Source organism: Mycetomoellerius zeteki, unplaced genomic scaffold, assembly GCF_001594055.1.
Source record: "Mycetomoellerius zeteki isolate Tzet28-1 unplaced genomic scaffold, Tzet1.0 scaffold48, whole genome shotgun sequence".
Classification (NCBI taxonomy): domain Eukaryota; kingdom Metazoa; phylum Arthropoda; class Insecta; order Hymenoptera; family Formicidae; genus Mycetomoellerius; species Mycetomoellerius zeteki.
In genome coordinates this window covers 327946-350285 of record NW_017257479.1, presented here as the reverse complement: position 1 = coordinate 350285, position 22340 = coordinate 327946, and the positions used below count along the sequence as shown (strand labels likewise).

Here is a 22340-nt window from a genome sequence, read left to right as displayed (position 1 = left end):
GTTTATCAAATGTTAAAAAAGATAGTGCTCATAAGCGCTACGAGCATCAAATGAAACGCAGCTTTAGTATGTCTAATAAATGAATAAAATGAAAAATTAGATAATCATATTACTTCTAATATAAATCGTTACTTTATATAGAATGATAAAACCTGATTACATATGTGATAAGCAGAATTCCAAAATGCATTTTGTCCAAAATTTCATATTTTTTAGTTAGATATGACATAGTGTTCAGTGTTGAAAGACTCATATTATAAGCTACTCTGACCCATGTTCAGAAAACATTTTTTCATCGTTACTTTATTGCTGAAGAAACATAGACATTTCGAAGTGCATTATGTTTTTTAACTAGAGACAAACAAAATGCATTTGTCTAACATTTTTAGCAATTATTTAGCAATTTTGTTTAATATTTGACATCCTACTAATTGGCATAGAGTAACTCCGGTATATACGCCGCACCTATTAAAAACTTAATTTATTAAGTATTATTTACTATGTTTATAGTAAACGAACTATATCAGTAAAAACTTTGTACTGTCTACTACTATAAAAAAAATATTAGAAATCCGAAATATTTATTTTTCATATTAAAAAATAAACTTTTTGAAACCTTGTATTTTTGCCGCATATCTCATAGGGCTGGGATATATGGCTACTCATAGGGGGAAAGGGGGTATGTACGGCTCATGAAAAATTTACAAATAATGCAAACATGCTTAATAATATGAACATGCTTTACTATTCCACTACACGTATGTATCACGAAATAACCACTAAGTCTTTTACACGTCCTACATTAATCATTTTATGTAGATTATAACTTATGATGGCGTTACTTATTACAGTGACAAATCGATTCAACTCACAATAAATTCATTAATATTAACAGTAAGAAGCTAAAATCATAACACAATACTAATATAACATAAAGCCATGTAACAAAGTAGTTACTGGAAAATTACCCCCACTCCTTCTATTTTTTCTGACTTCTGCGGCGTAAATCCCAGCGCAGCGTATTTGCCGGAGTTACCCTATTGTTATTTTCTGTAAACTGCGTAATTGTATGCGGAGTTTCTTTCTTTTTCATTTCCTGAAAATTACAAATTTTAGACAAAACGCATTTTTAAAGTCTGCTTTTTATGTACGTACATATTAAAAAATGATCTTTGTTTCTAAACATATAAAGCTTGTAAATCAACAATCATTAGATATATCAAAATATATACATACATATAAAAATATTTAAATATGAATTACAAAAATTGTTTTACAACATTATTTATCATTTTAAATTACAGATTACAATTTAATTCGTATTTTGTCACAAATGCGTTTCATTCGACGTCATTCCGCGTTCTCCAACTGATTCCAAGCTTATGACATCGCCATGGTACCAACAATTATCACCGCGAGAATGATCTAAATACATAATTTCAGATAATTATTTCAAATCTTGAACAATTCAATCTCTGCATCTGAGAATTCATTTCATTTGGGCACCTTGAATCTCTCCTTAGATCTGTTCTTATTAGCTAAAGTTCTTGCACGGTTCACCTTTTCTCTTTTTCTCTCTAACGTGGAGGGAAAAGAAAGAAAGATGAAGAAGAAGTTCAGCTAAAAAGAGAACAGACCTCCTGTCATTCCGAGTCTTCCAAGATCATCTCTGGATTTCTGGAGTACGGGGGTACCACTGGTGCGAGCGACAGCGACGGTGGTACGCGATCGACGTGCTGGTACGATCGCTGTTTGCCGCGTGGCATCGCCGGAAACAGCCGTGGATCGCCGAGCGAGCGGAGCGGGCTCATCGCTCCGAACTCCGAAGCTGCGCCGAGTCGACACACCGACAGTTGCATGTTGGATTTTGTGCCGTTCGCTAGTTATAGTTCCGCTCCGGCCGGCTGACTGTCTTCGCACAGCGAGACGGTGAGTAAACCGTTTTGTAAATCTGTCCTGTTGGCGAAAATCGATCCGCGAATCGCAAAACTTTTCGGAGCGCGACCGCCGAGTAGCGATAAGCCGATCCTCGACTTATCTTCACTCGAGCCCGAATGAATTATTGTTTTCAACAGGTGTAACCGAGTATTAATCTTCATGTAATACGTCGTAAGTATATGCTCAATGTTTTGATCAGGGGATAAACTTTGAAAGTACGAACAACAAGATCGAGGGCGAATGAATCGGAGAACTTGTGTTAACGATGAAAAAGAGCAGTTTGAAGAATTAATAATTCCTAAAATGCAAACAGTCAATATAGAGTTTAAAATATTATTCTCTTATATTTATTCATATTATTCTCTTTGTCTGTTTTAATAATTTCCAATAAATTTTTTAATAGAATTCAAGCTCCAATTTCCAGTTTCGAAGCTGTGAAAATAAATTCGTGCTAAAAGGAAAGCCAATGAAATTTATCGATCTATTTATCTATTTTAAAAGATGTCCTGTTTGCAAAAGATTACGGCTTAATAGAGAAAAACACAAAAATTCACACATTCGTCGTTTATCATTCAATAAATCAGCGAGGCAAACAATTCAGAAGTACGAACGCGTACAGGTTTTATGTAATGTGTTACCGTATCTGTTTTACGGTGGCACGAGAGCCGAAGCGGGAATGAAAAATTGTTGCTGAGAATTCTTTTTCCTTTTTCTGCACGCTCGCCGGTTTATCTAGTCCGTGATTAGGAGAGTGGAACGGGGCGGCGCGCCGCAGGTGCAATGCGCGCGAATGCAAAAGCGCGGCTCGGCCTGTGTGAATTAGTGTGTGAACCTGCGTAAGCGCCTACGTGCACCTCGTAAAACAATCCGACAGCTAGACGGGGGACAAAAAAAGGGGGAAAAAGAGAAAAATTGCCCGCGTTCTCTCGCGCGTAATATACGATGATACGCGCACCTCGCTCGCGAAACGCCGCGCCGCGCCGTTTCAATTGTGAAATAGATGGGTGGGATAAATACTTTTGCAAAACCGTAATTACCGCTGCCGGTTTTCCACGTTTTCGCAACGGCGCCTCTTTCGAAGAAAAAAGGAGAGAGAGAGTTACGAAAACGATCCTCTTAAGTCTGAGAGAGATAACGATACAAGTGATAACGATGCGTGAAAAATTTTTTTCAGATAAGCCTGATTGTATAATGAATCATGCGTCGCAAATCGCAAGCGATCATATTTAAAGCGTTTATATTCGTACTTAGTTTTTTAAATACATATATATTTATATGTCACGATTTTTATTTCGAGATTGTTTTAATTGCCGCAAAATTCTTACATTTTATTTTGCATTTCTTATCGAACGTCATATAATTGTGCGGCGCGGTGTAACTTCGTTGTTTTTTTCGAGTTTAATCATTCATATCACACGTCGTATTAATTGCGATTCTTAATAGGGACACTTAAACCAATTTCATGATATTTCTTGGAATTCTTGCCTATTAATATAGTTGTTGCTCGAGAAAACGTCATTTATAGCGTGCGAATCTAGCTTCGCATAATCACGATTCTAAATCTCGCGAGCGATCTATTTATCCTCTTACGGAAAGAACGACATATTTAATTAGTTGCAAATCTAAAAATAATTTTATTGAACCATCAAAATATGTAGAAAATATAAGCATGATAATTAATGCTGCAAAAAAATTTTGACATTTTAGCAATCAAGCGTTTAAGCGTCCTAAAAAAAATTTACAAATTTTAATATATATTTTTTTGAATAATACTAAATAAACATTTACTTACAATAATATAAATATTTATTCACGATAAAAAAATGATACTTAAATTAATAGTTTTTGTATCAAATAAATACTTATACATTTACATTCAATAGATATTTGCCTAGAACTATTCAAACAAAATATTTATTAAAATTTAGTTATTTTTTCAGTGTACATAATTATTTTGATAGTCCAACCAAATTTATTTTCAAATCTCTATCTAGCTAAATTTGTAAATACTTCAGCGAAATTATTCTTTCCATGTGAAGTGTCTTCAAACTCGATGAAATTTTTCGTCTGAGAGATAAGGTACTTTACATTTCTTTCTACGTTGCGGTAATACTCGGCCGGAGACGTCGAGTCAGCTGTTGAGATTATTTGGATCTCAGCAACCTTGCGACGAAAGAACACAATGCGAAACAATATGCTTTCGTATGATTTCAGAACATTTTTAGCCACTTTATGTCATGTGAGAAACTCATTAAAATCGGAGATAGCGATGAGCGTTTGTCCCCCTTATTGTGAATTGTCTTACTTTGTCGTGAACTTTAGGAAAAGTAACGCAGCGAAAGTGAGTCGACGACAATTAAGATTGTCTCTCTCGCGAGGAGAAGAACCTCGCTGTAATTTAGTGGCGGATCCTTTCGACGAACGAATGTATGATACGGCGCGAATTTCGTTACGCAACCGCGGAAAAAGAATCGCTTGATTCTATATATGTATATGTAGGTGGGCGAGCAGCCGTGAGAGACATCGAGGACGCTCATGACTCATCCGTGGTCTCGATTATGTGCACTTAAATGCGAATTGTAGCCATTTCCGATCATGCCGTTCCCGAGCTATCATCGATCGATTTTCTTTTACACAGTAAATAGTCCATCAAAAATTTGCATACCGATCCTCGAATACTGTCAAGATCAATTTCCAGCCGCTTTATGGGATAAACACACACATATATATATATATATACTGTTAAACTGATGATGTATTCCGAGGAGTCACATCACGTCACTGACCGAAAAAATGTTCACATTAGCCAATGCTATTTAATGATGACAAGCGAAATAACATGTAGTTAAATTAGCAGTAACAACTGTAATATTATGTGATGAAATTAATCGAGAGTTTATTTAGTCATATTTCGGTCTAGCTCAAAATATATAGTTGTATTTTACAAAATGCGCTGCTCCATTAATTGTCGTAAAATGTTAAGCGGAACTTGATTCAAATGGGAGATCGCGGGACCGAAAGCTCGACCCACTGCACTCGATCTAATCACCAAGTGCTCTTGATGACGGTGTGAAGGTTGTTCTAATTAATGTTAAATGACGTGAAACATTACCGTGATTGAAACAAGAAACCTGTCGCGCGGTGAATATATAATTAGATCTCTCATTTACTGGAAGTTAATCGATTAACGAAATTATCTTATTTGGTTTTGAGAATAAACTATATTTTAAATATGTAAATGCATTTTCATAAATTTCGAACTGTACTTACGTAATATGTTTATTGTTTTCGATTGCGCGTAATTATTTGTTGATTTCATTTTTAATATTCGGGTAAATCTTCCAATTGCGATTGTATAATAAAATAAACGCATTATTTCTGTAACATATAAATAATATGTTGTAATAAATAAATAACAATAAATAATTAAATAAATAATTTTTATTAATGCAATTAATCTGTAATAGGAACATATTTTTGTGACATTAAAAGAACATATGGGGTAATAAGTCTCATTAAAACTTTTATTAGTTTGATTATTAGTTTGATTTTATAAGAATTTTTCAAGTTTAATTATATATAATGTTTAATCTATGATATAAGTTTAAAAACACAAAATATTGATACATTTTATTATATGTATATAAACACCTTGAGAAATATTTTTTTCAGAAAACAGCATAAAATTATTTTCAAGGTCATTAAGATCCATATTCAGGGAACTAATAAATTACGATTTTATTAGAGGACATATGATGATAGATATCTCTCTTTCTTTCATCACATCATAAAATCTCCATTTTTTTTCGTGTTCTTAGTATGCTGTTGATAAAATCGTAAGAAATAAAAACGTTAAAGATATGTATCTATTTTTTTGGAAGAGTAGTAGAAGACTTAAGAGAATTCACGGACTATATTTTTTTCCTTTTATTTTGACTGCGGGTTTCAGTACGGTAAATTCGGTGAGCGCTCACGCGTGTCTCCCTGTTTCGGTATGCCGGTCCCACCTGCCGTTTCCTGCTTCCTCTCACGTCCCTTTCATTCCCTTTCGACCGGCTCTTTCAATGGATTAGGGGCCTGTCGCGCGACGCGTCAGCGCGAGGCACCTCCGCACGCAAAGTACTTTCGGATCGAGGTGCGCATTAGCGCGACTGTCTCTGCAAACATGAGGTCGCGAACGAAGGTGGAGAACGCGAGGAACCGCACCTCGATCGAGGAACAATGCTCGAAAGCGATCTCAGACGTCGAGCGGAAGAAGAGGAGACGCCGAGCCCAAGTGAGAAAGCCGGAGGATCGATAGTACCGCACCTTGCTGTACCGCGAATTAAAAAAAAAGGAAAGGAAAAGAAGAAAAAGGAAAGGGTTAACGAGACGACGGAAGGGAAAGGAGGAAAACGACGCAACATCTGGACGTTACGGTTTCTTCTGCTATGCAGAAGAAGGTGAACGAACCGATGCGAACGATTCCTCGCATCTCTCTCTCTTCTCCTTCCTCTCCTTCTCTCTCTCTCTCTTTCTTCCTATTTGCGATGCACCTCGCATCTCTCGGAACGCAGAAAATTGCTTCTTAGCATGCTTAGACTCCGCGACGTGTTGCTACATTGTTCGCTTCGTTCGATCGCATCGTTTCGATGAGGCAGAGCCGATTCAAAACAGCCGTTTCGATATCCGTCGTCGCCGTTGTTCATCATCAGCAGACCAGATGAGATCCGTTCCGTGGATTAGCGCGATTCAAAACGCATGCACCACCGTCTCGTAGCTGCGATGTCCTGTGGATCGATGCAAGGATTTACCGCTGGCTTTTACCGTTACGATATCTCTAACGGGATGCGGAGAGTACGACAGAAGGAACAAGGCAATTTCTCGCGCTTTCCAGATCGACCGCGCGTGGTTCCCAGCGGTTGCGACTGCTATTCGACACGGTAATCGCGGTGTTATATATCAAGTAACAATTGCAGGTATTCAGAGTATCTTTATTCAGCTATTCTATGCATACTGAGTTTCACGTCTCGTCACGCGCTCCTTTCATCACTTTAATTCATAATGTCGAATTACACCCAATTTTTAATCATTATATTCGAGAGGATAACTACTAGCTGAAATATTGTTCCACACTGAAAACAATTTTTCATTTTTGGTCCAATGAATGATCGTTAATCAATGTCCGACTTAATGTCCGACTTAATGTAGTTAATTCATTGATACAATAACTGGATTCATTTATACAACTATATATTCATTCTTATAATGAATTCTAGGAATAGTTTTATAATCTAAATCATTATGAGAATTCATTGGACCAATTTTCATTATTTTTTCATAATTCAATGAATATTTTATTGTATTTACAGTTTTGGTTCAGTGCACAGATTATATGATTTCGTGTGATTTTATCTGATTACAAATAATTTCTTTCACTACATATGAAGTAATTTCGTAAAATATACGATTTTATTTAATATTATACAATGATTTCTCGTGGTTACAATTATCGGATTATACATAGAGATTTCATATGAATTTTATAATGATTTCAAGGACTCTGTCCCACGATTACATTAAGTGGTTACCCCTTCGATTATATTTCTATAAGGCTCGATTGCACCAACGTTACTTTAACTTTAAGCGAGACTTAAAACTCTCTCTCTCTCTCTCTCTCTCTTTCTTTCTGCCTGCTTAATTATTGTTATTGCTACTACTTGTACGTTCTTATTAAAGGGCTTACTCAAGAATGGAAATAAATACCTCTATCTAAAGCTTTATCTATATCTATCTATCTCTCTCTTGATTTTAAAGAAATATGGACGATATTTACTTCGAAACTATATAGAAATGGATTTACATGTTGACACACATGGAAGTTAAAAATAACAAAATATTATAGATATAGGGATTGGGTTACTCCTTTCATATCTAACAGTGAGAGATTATACTTTTAATTTAGCTTAAAAATAAAATTGGAGCACTTGAAGGCGTAACAAATTAAACACAAAAGGAAATATACCGGTTTAGTACGATAAATAAAAGTAAAGCCGGATATATTTAGATTGCTTTTTGCTTTTTTAAATAAAATGTTGTAGATATCAGATGTATTCGTATGCAAATGCGACAGGTTTAGTGCATCGTGTCATGGTCGACGACGATGGATGGGGGATACCGGGAACTTTTTCGAAATTCTGTCACGTGTAAAACGCGAGATGCAGCGGCTCGTGACGACCTTTGATCGCGCGCGGCTGCCTGTCGGATTGTCGTACCTGGTGACGCCGGAAAACACACACGGTGTGGCCGTGTCGCCGGAACGATGACGACGACGACGACGCGTTTTGTACCTCTGTGCCTGTGATTTTATCGCCGCGCACGACCGCCTGCACAACCCCCGGGAGCGTGTCCGCCGCGCATGCTGAACTCGAAAATCGTCGGGAGGATTGAGTTACGCAACCGAGAAAATTGTCTTCGCATGATAGCGAAGACAGGCAGACGAAAATTGAGGAATTTACTTAAATAACGGTAATAATTTGTGAATAATGATTTGGAGAAGAAGAAATAAATCTCTCCAATTTCCTAAGGTTTTTGAAATTTTCACAAGATGTGTCGAGCTGTTAATATTCTTGTTTTATTTATAGATTCATTTTTGCTGGGGTAGTCAATATTTAAAATATTAATTTTAGAAGCGAAAGCTTCGAGAAAGAGTTATATTATCATTTCATATTTTATATTATGAAATTTCTCAAATGGAATAATAATGTTGATACAAAGGAGATATGGTTGACAGGTGAAACATAATCCGATACCGTCCGTTATTTTAAGAAAGAGACGTGAAAAGAATACACGGAGCAGCTGCACCATACGGTTTTGGCGATTATTTTGGAGTCGTCGTGCTTATCTCGATAACGCGTTGTGATAAGCGATAAATTGAAACTGAGAATTTCGATTTTTGCCGAGGAAAAAAGAAGAATATTAATATCAAAGTGCAAGTCCAAATTTCATCCAATTTCCAAATCGATAAGCTTCTGCTTCCATTATTACCACAGAATTGTCCTACATATCTTGAGATAATCATTGCATATATATAGTTGTCCTAGAATAATCGATTTTAATTATACTAGCGGACAATATTTTAGACAGAATACTCAATTAAATAAAATGGAAAAAAAATTTTTAATGAAATATAATTAATTTAATGATTCTTTAATTCTTATTTGAAAACGAAATTAAAAATATTTTAAATATTGATTTAAATCTAAAAGATTAAATAAAGAAATTTCGTAGAGATTTATAAGGCGATTTTTTATCATTATATTCAAAGAGAATATTTGATACATAACGAGATTTATAATTTATTTTTTGTGCACATGATCGAAAAATGTTTGGATTATCAAAATAATTATGTGGGACGTTCAAATTAATAGCTAGAATGCTAAAACTTTTTGCAACTTTGTCATCAACGCTTAGGCGTATATAACTAGATAAGTACATAACTATTTTGATGATTCAATAAAATTATTCAAATCTGTATTTATAGTAAAATTTTTAAATACTTCTAGCAAAACCGTTCTTTCCGTGTATATTCTGATAACAAACCGATAGCTATTTATCAGAATCATTTATCTAAAGCTATATAAACTGAGAAATTTTCGCTCGTGAGACTACCGTTTAGACTACGACCAATCCTCAATTCTTATCGATCGTCACGGCACTTTTGTTGCTTCTTTCGTCAATAGGTAATACACGGCTTAAAATAAGACCAAGAATTGACGGGACTGCTAAGAATCTCCATTCAGCATACGTGGTAGAGCGCCGGAAGTCAGACGGATGGACGATTCATTCGCCGGAAACTTCTTCGAAAGACACGGCTAGAAAGTGTATGCATCAGCAGAAATTGTCGTTAGCGATTTACGTTCCGTATAAGCGAGAATGACAAATGGATTCGTTCGTCTTTATAGCGCGCTCGCTCGCGTTGATCGCTCTCGTTGCAAATTTCAACGTGAGTCTGCGCTTTTGTACCGGATAATTCTGCGAAACTACCGGATATCCGTTTATCCACAAATACTTCATCCAATTTGAAGTCGATTTTCCCTCAGCGAAGAAATCGAAGGTCATCGTGAGAAAGAGTCCAATCAAAATCGGATTAAGATCTTAGTCAAGCTTATTTAATCTTGCTAATCTGTTTGGGTTTATTTGACTTAAAATGTAATTTATTTTCTTACTAATATTTTATTTAATTTTTTAAAAATTTTATTTACCAGTAACATGAATTTTAACTCTTGCATCAACAAATGAAAGTTTTTAAGAAACAGAGCAAATTTTTTTTATTGTTCCGAATATATAAAAATTTGAAAAAATCTGGTATACTTATTAAAAGTATACCAGTTTAGTAACAAATTTTTACCATCACAGAAGGATTATATTTGGATTTATTTTCTCACAGATTTAAATTTATCTATTAAAATTCACAATCAAAATATCAATGAAGCTTTTAAAGACCGTAATTGTCAGCAGAGAGTTAAAACCTCTTTCTGATATTTAACGACTTCGTTTGTTAATATAAGATTTTTTGTAAACTTTTTTTTTAATTTTTGAGCTTTTTGATCGTATTAACCCAAACGATAATATTGTACAATAAATTTGAATAGACCAGAATTTAAAATTGTTTCTTCAAAAGTTCACAATTTAAAAACAATGCTATGATTTAAACGGCTAATTACCCAAAAATTACTGACGATAATCTCAACGCTTTTGTTGAAAGGATATTAATTCTAAATTAGAAAAAGGAATTAACTGCAAGACAATAAAAAGAAATCGTCGGACGATCTTAAGATATCCTACATATACGACGACATATATTCCTCATAAATAATTTTTATTATACTTTTCACGTTAGAAAATTATGATTTATATTATACGAAACTCATACAGCATCGATAGTTACAAAAAACTTTCAATAAGGTTTCAAAATCATTTCGATCTTTCACATTTCATGTATAACAATTCTAAAAGAATTTATGTCATATGAAATATTGCAGAAGAAATGTTTCTGAAATTGTTCACATGAACATAATTTAACAAAACCGTTAGTTGAGTTATCTCTGAAACATTTCATGGCGGAGAGCATTTATTCGTAAACAAGAATCACCTGGGCGAGAATATAAGGAGCGCAGCATTTCGCCTGTAAAGTGATTCCCAAAATTGGAAAGCGCTTGAAAGCCCTCCAAAGTGAAAGCACATGAAGTGCGTTTTTCAAAGCAAAATTTTGTAATATAATACATTTTTTTGTAGCACTGAATAATAGTGCATTTAATACCAAAAAGAAGTAACTCATACAGCACAAAAACTTTTCAGAGATATTTCAGAAATGTTTTACGTGTGAAATTGAAATTATCTCAGAAATAATGCAAAATGTTTCTGCAATAGCTCTGAGACAGCTCAGGGATAGTAAAATGTCCGCGATTCTTGCACTTGAATCCTTTCTGAAAGTGCTTTAAAAGGTTATAAAAATATTTCAGTGCAATTTCAAAAAAGTTTCAAGTGCAAGAATCGCGGACATTTTTGCTATCTCAGAGCTGTCTCAGAGCTATTGCAGAAGCATTTTGCATTGTTTCTGAGATATTTTAATTTCACCCGTGAAACATTTCTGAAATATCTCTGAAAGGTTTTTGTGCTGTATGGGAACGTTCTAGTTAATGCACTTTCTCTCGAAGTAGTATCTAAAACAAAGAGTGTAGGAATGGCAAAAGATCATGGAATGCATTATCTCGTAATCGTTTGTTCCAGAGTAAAGCGCGGGATGGAGAACCAACAGGTGTGGGTCCGTGACCCTCAGGAGGGTTTCATCATCGGGAAATTCACGGACATGGTAGACGGGGACGCTTTGATCATGCCCCTCGATCCGAAATATCCGCAACGCACCTGTCCGCTGGACGAAGTATATCCTGCCGGCGATTACACCAAAGATGTCGAGGACAATTGTAAATATTTTCTCTCGAAACTTACTCGTTGTAATTTTAACAAAAAACGTAATTTTAATAAAGAAAAGAAAAATTCTGAGAAACTTCGATTTTACCAAAATAAAAGTAAGACAATGAAGTTGCATTCAAAAAAGTGATCTTGCAATTATCTAAGTACGAAAAATAACTAAAATAGATAAATTTCTAGCAAGTATTTCTAGCGATATTGGATATGTATTGCATCTAATCATACAGGTGACATCATATAGATGACAGATAGAATTTAGAATTGTGTTATAAATTCTATGCAATAATACATATAATTTTCTATCAGATACAAAAAAACAGCTATAATTTTAGCTGGAGCAACAAAATATTTTTTTGCTGTGTGATATTGCTGCGGATATATTATACATATATATGTTAAGATTTGATTTTTAAAAATATATATATTTATCTACCTTTCCCAAAAAATTCCTAAAAAATCTTAAAAAACAACGCGATAAAGTAGAAAATCTTCTTAAGAAAGAGGAAAGAAAAAAGGGAGTGAAAAGATACATTAGCTGTTTATTCGCAATTTCTCCCCCCGATTACTACACACCGTGACGCACTTGTGCGTTTCATCTATTTTATATATCGCAGAGATTAAGATCGCGCGGTCACGCTCGCTTCTCACGCGACTTTCGCTCTTTTGCAAAGGCACTTTCACTGATTCTTTTCCCCCCCACTCATTTCTTTTTCTTTAAATTATCTCCTTCCAGGCGCCTTGATGTACCTGAACGAGGCCACGCTGCTGAATAATATTCGCACTCGTTACTTCAAGGACAGAATATATGTGAGTGATTACGACGATGCTGAGGTCGACGACCATCTCTGTCATTCTTAATCTCTCGTTACATCGTTAAATTTCAGACTTACGTCGCCAACATTCTGATAGCTGTGAATCCGTATTACGAGGTGAAGGATCTTTACTCGCCGCAGACCATCAAAGGTTATCAAGGAAAATCCTTGGGTGAAACGCCACCGCACGTCTTTGCCATCGGTACGTGATCGCGTGCATGCACAACCTTTATCCCTCTTTCCTCTCTAATTGATTCGCTCTCGGCGAGAGTATAGAGTCATTTTTCTTTACGTTTGCAGGCGACAAAGCGTTTAGAGATATGAAAGTGCTGAAACAATCTCAAAGCATTATCGTATCCGGTGAATCGGGAGCTGGCAAGACCGAGTCGACTAAGTATCTCCTGCGATATCTCTGCGATCTCTGGGGTTCGACGGCAGGTCCGATCGAACAGAGGATTCTTGATGGTAAAAGAAAATAATTAATACGAACCCAATTAAATCCGTGAAGTTTAATACTGTCAAATTAATCGTGAAATAAAAATTAAATTTTAAATTAAATAATTAAATAATACACAGAAAAAAAATTTGCAGATTTTAAATAAATATTTACTCCAATAGTACTAACGAAATATTTACTAAATGTAAACATATATTTATTCGATTTAAACATAACTGTTTTATTTTGAATAAATATTTACTTACTATAAATAAATATTTCGTTAGTACTATTGGAGTAAATATTTATTTAAAATTTGCAAATTTTTTTTTCAGTGTAGTTAATGTTTCTATTTTTATAATATTGTTGCGATTTTTTAATATAATCTTAAACACTATAAACTCAAACTCATAATGACAAATATTTAAAAATTTGTCATTTTTATAATCTCAAAAATATTTATAATATTTATAATATTTATCTCTCTTAAAATATTTACAATCTCAAACTTTGAAATTTATTAATTTTACGAAAAATGAGCCAATTATTAGAACGAAAAATATTATAACAAATATATACAACATTATTTTTGTTAATTATAAAATATTGTGTATAGTATATGTGCTATTCATAAATCACAGACTATTTTAACAGAATAACATCATGTATAATATTAAATATATAATATTTTTATTAAACACAAACACACACACACACACACACACACACACACACACACACACAAAATTTATGCAAGCTAAGCAATACGTTTTAAGAGAGTACTTATTTTTGTTTACTCATTGTCATGGTTCGAGTTAGAAATCGATTGTGACGTATTTTTTGTTACAATTGATTCGTAGCGACGCCGGTTCTGGAAGCATTCGGTAACGCGAAGACGAAGCGCAACAATAACAGCTCACGCTTCGGCAAGTTCATGGAGGTGCATTTCGATGCCAAGTGTCAGGTGGTCGGCGGATACATCTCCCACTACTTGCTGGAGAAGTCCAGGGTGTGCCTGCAGAGTCCGGACGAGCGGAACTATCATGTGTTCTACATGATGTGCGCTGGTGCGTCAGCCGATTTGCGTGCAAAATTGGGGATTACCAAGCCGGATGACTTTCATTATCTGAGGAATGGCTGCACTCAGTATTTCTGCAACGCGAGATCAGAGAAACGATTGAACGAAGCGCAGAAGAGTCGCGAGCAAACACAAAAGGGCAGCCTTCACGATCCTATCTTGGACGATGTTGAAGGGTTTAACGCTATCGATCAGGTACGTTGGCGAAACTTTTTTCAGTGATATAAATCACACGATTTCAAACAATTGGAAAATTTACAAAATCTCTAGTAATTATTTAAAACCAATAATAGAATATACGGGCAATGAGAGCGTTAACACAGCGCGGGAATTGGTGCGCAATTTATATAATAGTCAAATAATATTCACATAATATATTAACCAGACAATAGAGAGATACTCATCCTCAGTCTCACATAGAGCATAATTTCAACTTTTTCCAACTATTTTATCAAGACATCTACGAAAATTATCTACAAATTTGTTGAAGATGGTTTGAAGAAAACCATTGCAATGACTATCAATACAAACTTATTTGGACGTTTCGGTTTTCTTCAAACCATCTTCAGCAAATTCGTAAATAATTTTCATAGATGTCTTGACAAAATAATTGGAAAATGTTGAAATTATGCTCTATGTGAGACTAAGGATGAGTATCTCCCTCTGGTTAATATATGTATTATGTGAATATTATTTGACTATATATTATATAAATTGCGCACCAATTCCCGCGCTGTGTTAACGCTCTCATTGCTTATATATTCTATTATTGTTTTTAATTTTAAGAGCCCGATTAGTAATTATTTATTCTCATTTTGTTAGTATATTTCTAAAATTTCTTATACATTTGCGCTAATATTTTCACTCTTTATTATTTTTATAATATCAAAGGCATTTACCCGACTCGGTTTAACGGATGCCGAACGTATGGAGATCTACACGATGGTGGCTGCGGTGCTACATCTCGGCAACATTAAGTTCGAAGACAATCCGGAGGATACGAAAGGCGGCTGTAGGATAACTGCCGACTCGGGAAAAGCGGTAACGATATCCGCAAAGTTACTGGGAGTGGATCCCGAAGAGTTGCGACAAGCTCTTGTCTCGAAAGTGATGCAAACCAGTCGGGGTGGTATCAAAGGAACCGTCATCATGTGAGTACACAAAGATCTCAAGTAATGTTCTACTTTTTATTGCTTTTCTGATGGATTAACCCTTCATGATTGCACACTCAAAATGACCCGAGCATTTTATGAAAAATTTAATTTTAACACTAAAAAAAATCGTAAACATGTATTAGAATTTAGCGTGAAAGACGATGTATATATAACTTTCACGCTAAATTCTAATACATGTTTAAGATATTTTTTAAATTAAATTTTCCACAAAAACGCTACTGTTCCATTTTCTTAAAGGATGAAATTATATGTATACTGTATTTTTTTTTAAATCATTGCAACTAATATTGTCGATTTGGTAACACTTTAAAAATGAATTGGGTCATTTTAACTCAGAGTTTGGCTTTTTAAAAGTGTGAACATGAAAGGTTAAAATATTTTTAAATTTTTTGTTATATAATGCGGTCTTTTTTTATTCTTTCTGATTTGTCTAATTGCAATAGGGTGCCCCTGAAAGTTTACGAAGCCCATAATGCTAGGGACGCTCTGGGCAAGGCTATTTATAGCAAATTGTTCGATCACATTGTCTCACGGATTAACAAGAGCATACCTTTCAAGGCTTCAAGTTACTACATCGGCGTGTTGGACATTGCAGGATTTGGTGAGAAAAATGTTCTTAGTCAGTGAACGTTTTTCTGGTTTATATAAAAGTGAATCGTAACAATTTTTTTTCTCTCATACGTAGAATATTTCAAAGTCAACAGCTTCGAACAGTTTTGCATAAACTACTGCAACGAGAAGCTTCAGCAGTTCTTCAACGAACGGATTCTTAAGTACGAGCAGGAGCTTTACGCCCGAGAGTCCTTGAACGTTCCAAAAATCTCTTATGTTGATAATCAGGATTGTATCGGTGCGTGAAATTAAAATTACAAGTAATAAAGCGCAAATCACAAATTCGGACATTTATTCCTTAAAATGAAAAATCATAAATTACCCGGAAAAAAATGTTTCATATATAATTTATATATAATTAAATAAAAACATACAAAATTATATATAATTATGTAAAAAATTAATATATTTATATGTAATTATATATTATAATATATAGTTATATATAAAATATGCCCATATATATAACATGTTTTCCCGGGTATGTAATTATCAATTAATGAATTATTTAATTATTTTTTATATAAAGATAATTTAGAAGACGTATCGTTTTATCCAAACGAATGTTTTCAGTTTTTCTTAAGATAATATTTCGTGGATGAAATGATAAATAGTATTTCCATTTATAGAGATTTCGAAAATAAATCACATGTCACGCTAACTTTCAGATTTAATCGAATCGAAAAATACGGGTATCTTCTTCCTGCTGGACGAGGAGTCGAAACTGCCGACTCACAGTTTCGCACATTTCACCAATGAGGTTCACCGCGCGTGGAATGGTCACTTCCGCATCACTTTACCACGAACGTCACGATTGAAGGCTCATCGAGAATTACGAGACGATGAGGGCTTCGTGATTCGCCATTACGCCGGCGGTGTCTGCTATCAAACGGTAAAGAAATTGCCCAAAAAATAAGGAGTAAAAAAATCATAAAATATTTTTTCATTAAATATTTTTCGAGTTTTAAGGCTCGAAAGTTACAGTACAGTCGGCATTAGCATTACGCAAGTTGTTCGACCGACGGCTAAAAACCTTTTGAATGTTGTTCAGGATCATGTCCTGGATAACATTTGTCAAGATCAAGACCATTAGAGATTATTTCTCTTATTTTCATTTTTGCTAAAAATTCATTTTTACGTAAAAATAAAAATAAGAGGTACAACCTCCAATGGCCTCTTAACAAACGTTATCCAGAACATGATCCTGAACAACATTCAAAAGATTTTAGCCGTCGGTCGAACACTTGCGTAATGCTAATGCTGTACTGTAACTTTCAAGCCTCGAAAAATACTTAATGAAAAAATATTTTATTATAGTGTTTTGAAAAGCTCTCGAGGTAAGCTACAAAAAAATGTAATGAAAAATAGGGGGTTCTGTTTAAAAAAATCGACGTAATCTTGACCTGACCTTGGCGACACCACTCAAGGTCAAATCAATGGTACCTACTTATGTCCCCCTCCGAACCATACAACTTTTGTTTGAAACATTTTTCCATATCTACCACAGTTTTCGAGAAATCTTAATGCATTATTTAAAATGGGACACCCTGTTTGTAATTGTGAGTTTATATTTTGATTCTATAGAACCAATTCATTGAAAAAAACAACGATGCGCTGCACGCCTCCTTGGAAGGGCTTATTCAGGAAAGTGGAAATAAATTCCTTAGGACGCAGTTCGCCAATCATTCGTTGCAAAAGGGAAAGCTCACCTTTATCAGTGTCGGCAGTAAATTCAAGACGCAGCTCGGCGAACTGATGGACAAGTTAAAGAGCAATGTAAGGATACGGATTTTGTAATTTTTTTACACTTTTTTACACTTTGTTTTGTCTTTTTTGTTTATAATGCTTACCTGAATTTTTTCAGGGAACAAACTTTATAAGATGCATCAAGCCAAATAGTGATATGGTAGCGCATCAATTCGACGGCAACAGCATTATGAATCAACTACGCTGTTCGGGAATGACGTCGGTTCTGGAATTGATGGAGCATGGATATCCTAGTCGGGTACCTTTCCACGAACTTTATAATATGTACAAGTCCTACTTGCCGCCGGAGCTCGCCAAGCTCGATCCCAGATTCTTCTGCGAAGCTCTGCTGCACAGTCTCAAGCTGAACCAGAAGGACTTCAAGTTCGGCATCACCCGAGTCTTCTTCAAACCGGGCAAATTCGCAGAATTCGACCGGATTATGAAGTCCGATCCGGAGAATCTGCGCAAGCTAGTAGCCAACGTGAAAAAGTGGCTGCTGAAGTCGCGCTGGATCAAGCTACAGTTCTGTGCGTTGTCTGTGATTAAGCTGAAGAACAAGATCGTCTATCGGCAACAGCATTTGATCGTGTTGCAGAAAACGGCGAGGATGTACATCGCGAAAAAACAGCACCGGCCACGCTTTCGCGGTATTATGAAAATCAAGAATCTACGAAAGCAGCTGACACGAATGGAAGAGACCGCGAGTCAGTTGAAGAATCGGGAGAAATCGACGCAGGATATGAAGAGGCTCGACGATGATCTAGAAGCAGCTATACGTAAAATAAAAAACAATCCGAGGATCGCACCGACGGAAATCGACGGTCTTTACACATCTCTGGTAAATCAGATGAATAAACAAATGGGCGCTCTTCAAGACATGGTGAAGCAGCAGAAAGTCGCTGAGGAACAAGCAAGATTAAGGAAGATTCAGCAAGAGCTCGAGCTAGAGAAGAAACGAAAGGAGGAGGAGGAACGCAGGAGGAGAGAGGAGGAAGAGAACAGGAGGAAAAAACTCGATATGGAAGCCAGAAGAAAGATCGAAGAGGAGCAGAGGAGAAAACAGGAGAAGGAGGATCAAAAGACCGCGGCTGCTCTTCAGGTTCGTTGAGTTTCTGTGTGATCATATTAATTTATAAATAAATAAATTAATTTTAGTAATTTAGTAAAAATCTAAATTGTTATAAGCAAGGTGTTTATGCATTTTTATTTTACAAATAGTTTGGCTTATTTTTAAATTCAAGAAATAACAAATTTTTTTTTAAATTATATTTTTATTTATCAAAGAATTGATAAATAATCTGACAATTTTTTGTAAGTAATTATTAATTTATATATATGCGCTATTTTTTTGTATTATTTAAAGGCCCAATTGGAGAAAGAAGCCATGGAAGAGAGTCGGTATCGAGAATTACTGGAACAAGAAAGACGAGACCACGAATTGGCGGTCAGACTTGCTCAAGAATCGAATGGACAAGTCGAGGATTCACCACCGCCTATACGAAGGTAAAATCTTATTTGTTAATTAATATAATTGTACGTACAAAAATATAAACTATTTTTGAATTATTAAAATTATCAGTTATAATTTCATTTAATTATAACTTTATCGGTATATCGATATATAATTTTGAACTCGCTGGTTCAAATATGAGAAAAATCAAGAACGTTGTTAAAATAGAAATAAGATGCTATTTTGTTGTTTAAATTGGCGCAGTGGCTCCGATGTACGAGCACCTATGAACAACAACAGACTAATAAGGTACCGTATAATTATTCGGGTTTCTCGTGTGAAAGACTAACTGCTAATGAAATTCTCCTTTTCGAATGAATTAATAATCCTCATCACACGGAGTGATCTACCATTCATTTTTCATCGATCGATTCTTCGATAAAGCTTATTTCTCGAATAAATCATTCCCTGTCAAAGGAAGGCTTGTAATTTCTCGAAGAATCTGTCAAAGAAAATAAATGATTTTACTCTGAAAAAAAAAGATCGGCTGCTGCAGCAAATTAGATGGTAAAATATGGCATAGCATTTTTAATTAGTTGCAGCAGCCAATTTTTGGTTGCGTTAGTCTATTCGCAATATCAGTAGGATTTCAATAGGCTAATACAACCAAAAATTGGCTGCTGCAAATTAAAATTAATTAAAGATGCTATGCCATATTTTACCATTTAATTTGCTGCAACAGCCAATCTTTTTTTTTCAGAGTAGAATCATTTATATGTATGTAGATTTTTAGGCGTATATACTACTAAATGTGAGATTTATTTTAACACTTTCAGATTTTTGTGTAGATTTTTTACTCACCCTGAACCGCATGATGCATTAATTTCAGCTTGCATTAACTTTTTTGATGACTAATACCAGCGAATATGCCTTTTAGCGCATGGAATATTTCAATGTTAAAGTGTTGTGTTACGGAATGTTACAAAACCGTGATTACATATTATTTTCTTATGAATATCTGTTCGCAATGTAGATCGGAGCAGGTCCGTAACCAACAGGCGGCTATGAGCAACAAGAAGTACGATTTGTCGAAGTGGAAGTACTCTGAGCTGCGAGATGCAATCAATACGTCCTGCGACATCGAATTACTTGAAGTACGTGCACGCATATCGGTTACATAATCGTAACTTTTTTTATTTAAAATTACTTTCCAGGCTTGTCGTCATGAATTTCATCGCAGACTGAAAGTTTATCACGCTTGGAAGGCGAGAAACCGCAGGAGAACTATTATGGACGAAAACGAGAGAGCGCCAAAATCTATCATGGAAGAAGGTAAATAATTACAATCACTGTAAATTAATAATAATGAAATAGCGTTAATTGTAATTAGATTAATGAACAGTTCTTTGAAAAATTTGTAACTATTGGAAAAATTTCGTTGAAAATATATACATTAATACATTACAATTGATTTATTACATCTCTTGAAATTAACATTTTAAATCCTCCTTTTGTACTATATCACTAAAAATTGATCTTAATATTTGATACCCTTACGGATAATTGATTTAACTTCGATGTTTCACTTCGATGGAGTTAAAGTCTTTAGATATTTATAGATATTTTACCAAAAACAGAATTATAAAAAGTCGTTTTTTACACTGAAAGAAAATATTAGCTGAATATGACATAGTATTTTTAATTGGTTACAGCAGTCAATTTTTTCTTGTATTAAAAATGCTATGCCATTTTACCATCTAATTTACTGCAGCAGCCAATCTTTTCTTGTAGTGTAGAAATCTTGCAAAAGAATAATCGAACGGACAGATCAACATTGTGAAATCATAAAAACAGTTTTATAAAGTTTTATAGGTTTTACGTTGCAGTCGGTTGCACATACTTAATAAATTAATTAGCAATAGACTAATAGATGATGACTGAAAAGTATATGTATATAGCTACCAGTCTGGAAATAATAATCTTAAATTGACATCGTTTTCCAGCGGCAAAAACACCAAGGACGCCGTTAAAGCAACAGATAGTTGAGTCATCTCAGAGATATTTTCGAATTCCTTTCGTTCGTTCCTCTGCGGCCGGGCAACAGGACAATACGCACGGCGGCGGTAAAAGAGGATGGTGGTACGCGCACTTTGACGGTCAATATGTGGCACGGCAAATGGAACTTCATCCCGATAAACCGCCTATACTCCTCGTAGCAGGTAAAATCCCGTATCACGTAATGCTTTTATCTTTATGTATTTATTACTTATGCTAATACGAACGCTTGCAAATAACGCTTTGAGTCATGCATTTTTTAAAGGCAATGAGCCTAGATAAAAACGATTAATCTTTGTATTCATAATATGAAAAAAAAAATTATAAATAGAACAGGCTAACGGCAAAATAAATGAAATGTAAAATGACAGAATAATTTTTTATATTTATTCGCACATACGAAAATATAGTTATTAATATTTTTATGACTTCGCAGTGTTTTTGATAGAAATGCTCTTGCGATTAAATTTGTGTTATACTTTACATGTATTTTAGGTCATACCGCGCGTTATGTTAATTTTCATTTTAAAGAATTATCTTTTTGTTTATTAGGCATTGACGATATGCAGATGTGCGAGTTAAGTTTAGATGAAACTGGATTAACAAGGAAACGCGGTGCCGAGGTTCTCGAACATGAATTCAATCGCGAGTGGGAAAAGTATGGTGGTAAACCATACATAGCACCGTGTGATCGCAAGAAGTGAAGAATCCGCGACGCAGTTGGGAGAATTATAACTTCTGCGTTACGTCGCGCAAAAAAAGAAACGCCGCCTAAATCAGCGCGTAAATTTGTTATGTATGATCTTTACGTATCTTACGTAGGTTCTCGTCCGATGAATGCCTCGGCGATTCTGTGCCTTGCGGGATGTGCCTTGTACATTACGGCACGAACGATACATTTATATTGTAAATTACATTTTACGTCATAGTTACGTAAGTCGAAGAATTTTTTCGGCGATATATTAAAATTCCTATTTCTTTTTAAATCTAGCTTCTTAACGAAATCTAGATTCTAGCACTTGTCGATTCATCAGTATTCTACAATTTTTTACTAAATAATTGA

General features: G+C 34.9%; 1 protein-coding gene across 2 annotated transcripts; it reads left to right on the top strand.

Moving 5' to 3' along the window:
* The first annotated feature begins 1685 nt into the window (after positions 1–1685).
* Positions 1686–22287, top strand: jar (Myosin heavy chain 95F jaguar). 2 transcript variants are annotated; one of them, XM_018455451.1, is made up of 18 exons: positions 1791–1929; positions 11710–11903; positions 12644–12717; positions 12795–12924; positions 13023–13187; positions 14019–14431; positions 15128–15387; positions 15855–16012; positions 16097–16261; positions 16692–16915; positions 17608–17799; positions 17888–18871; positions 19136–19275; positions 19487–19531; positions 20256–20376; positions 20437–20554; positions 21226–21441; positions 21830–22287. In XM_018455451.1, the coding sequence occupies exons 2-18, from the start codon at positions 11723–11725 to the stop codon at positions 21979–21981; spliced, it is 3738 nt and encodes a 1245-aa protein (XP_018310953.1). In that variant the 5' UTR covers positions 1791–1929; positions 11710–11722; the 3' UTR covers positions 21982–22287. The 2 variants fall into 2 exon arrangements, with proteins under 2 accessions (XP_018310954.1, XP_018310953.1); XM_018455452.1 differs by lacking the exon at positions 19487–19531 and having other exon boundaries at positions 1686–1929.
* The last annotated feature ends 53 nt before the right edge of the window (positions 22288–22340 follow it).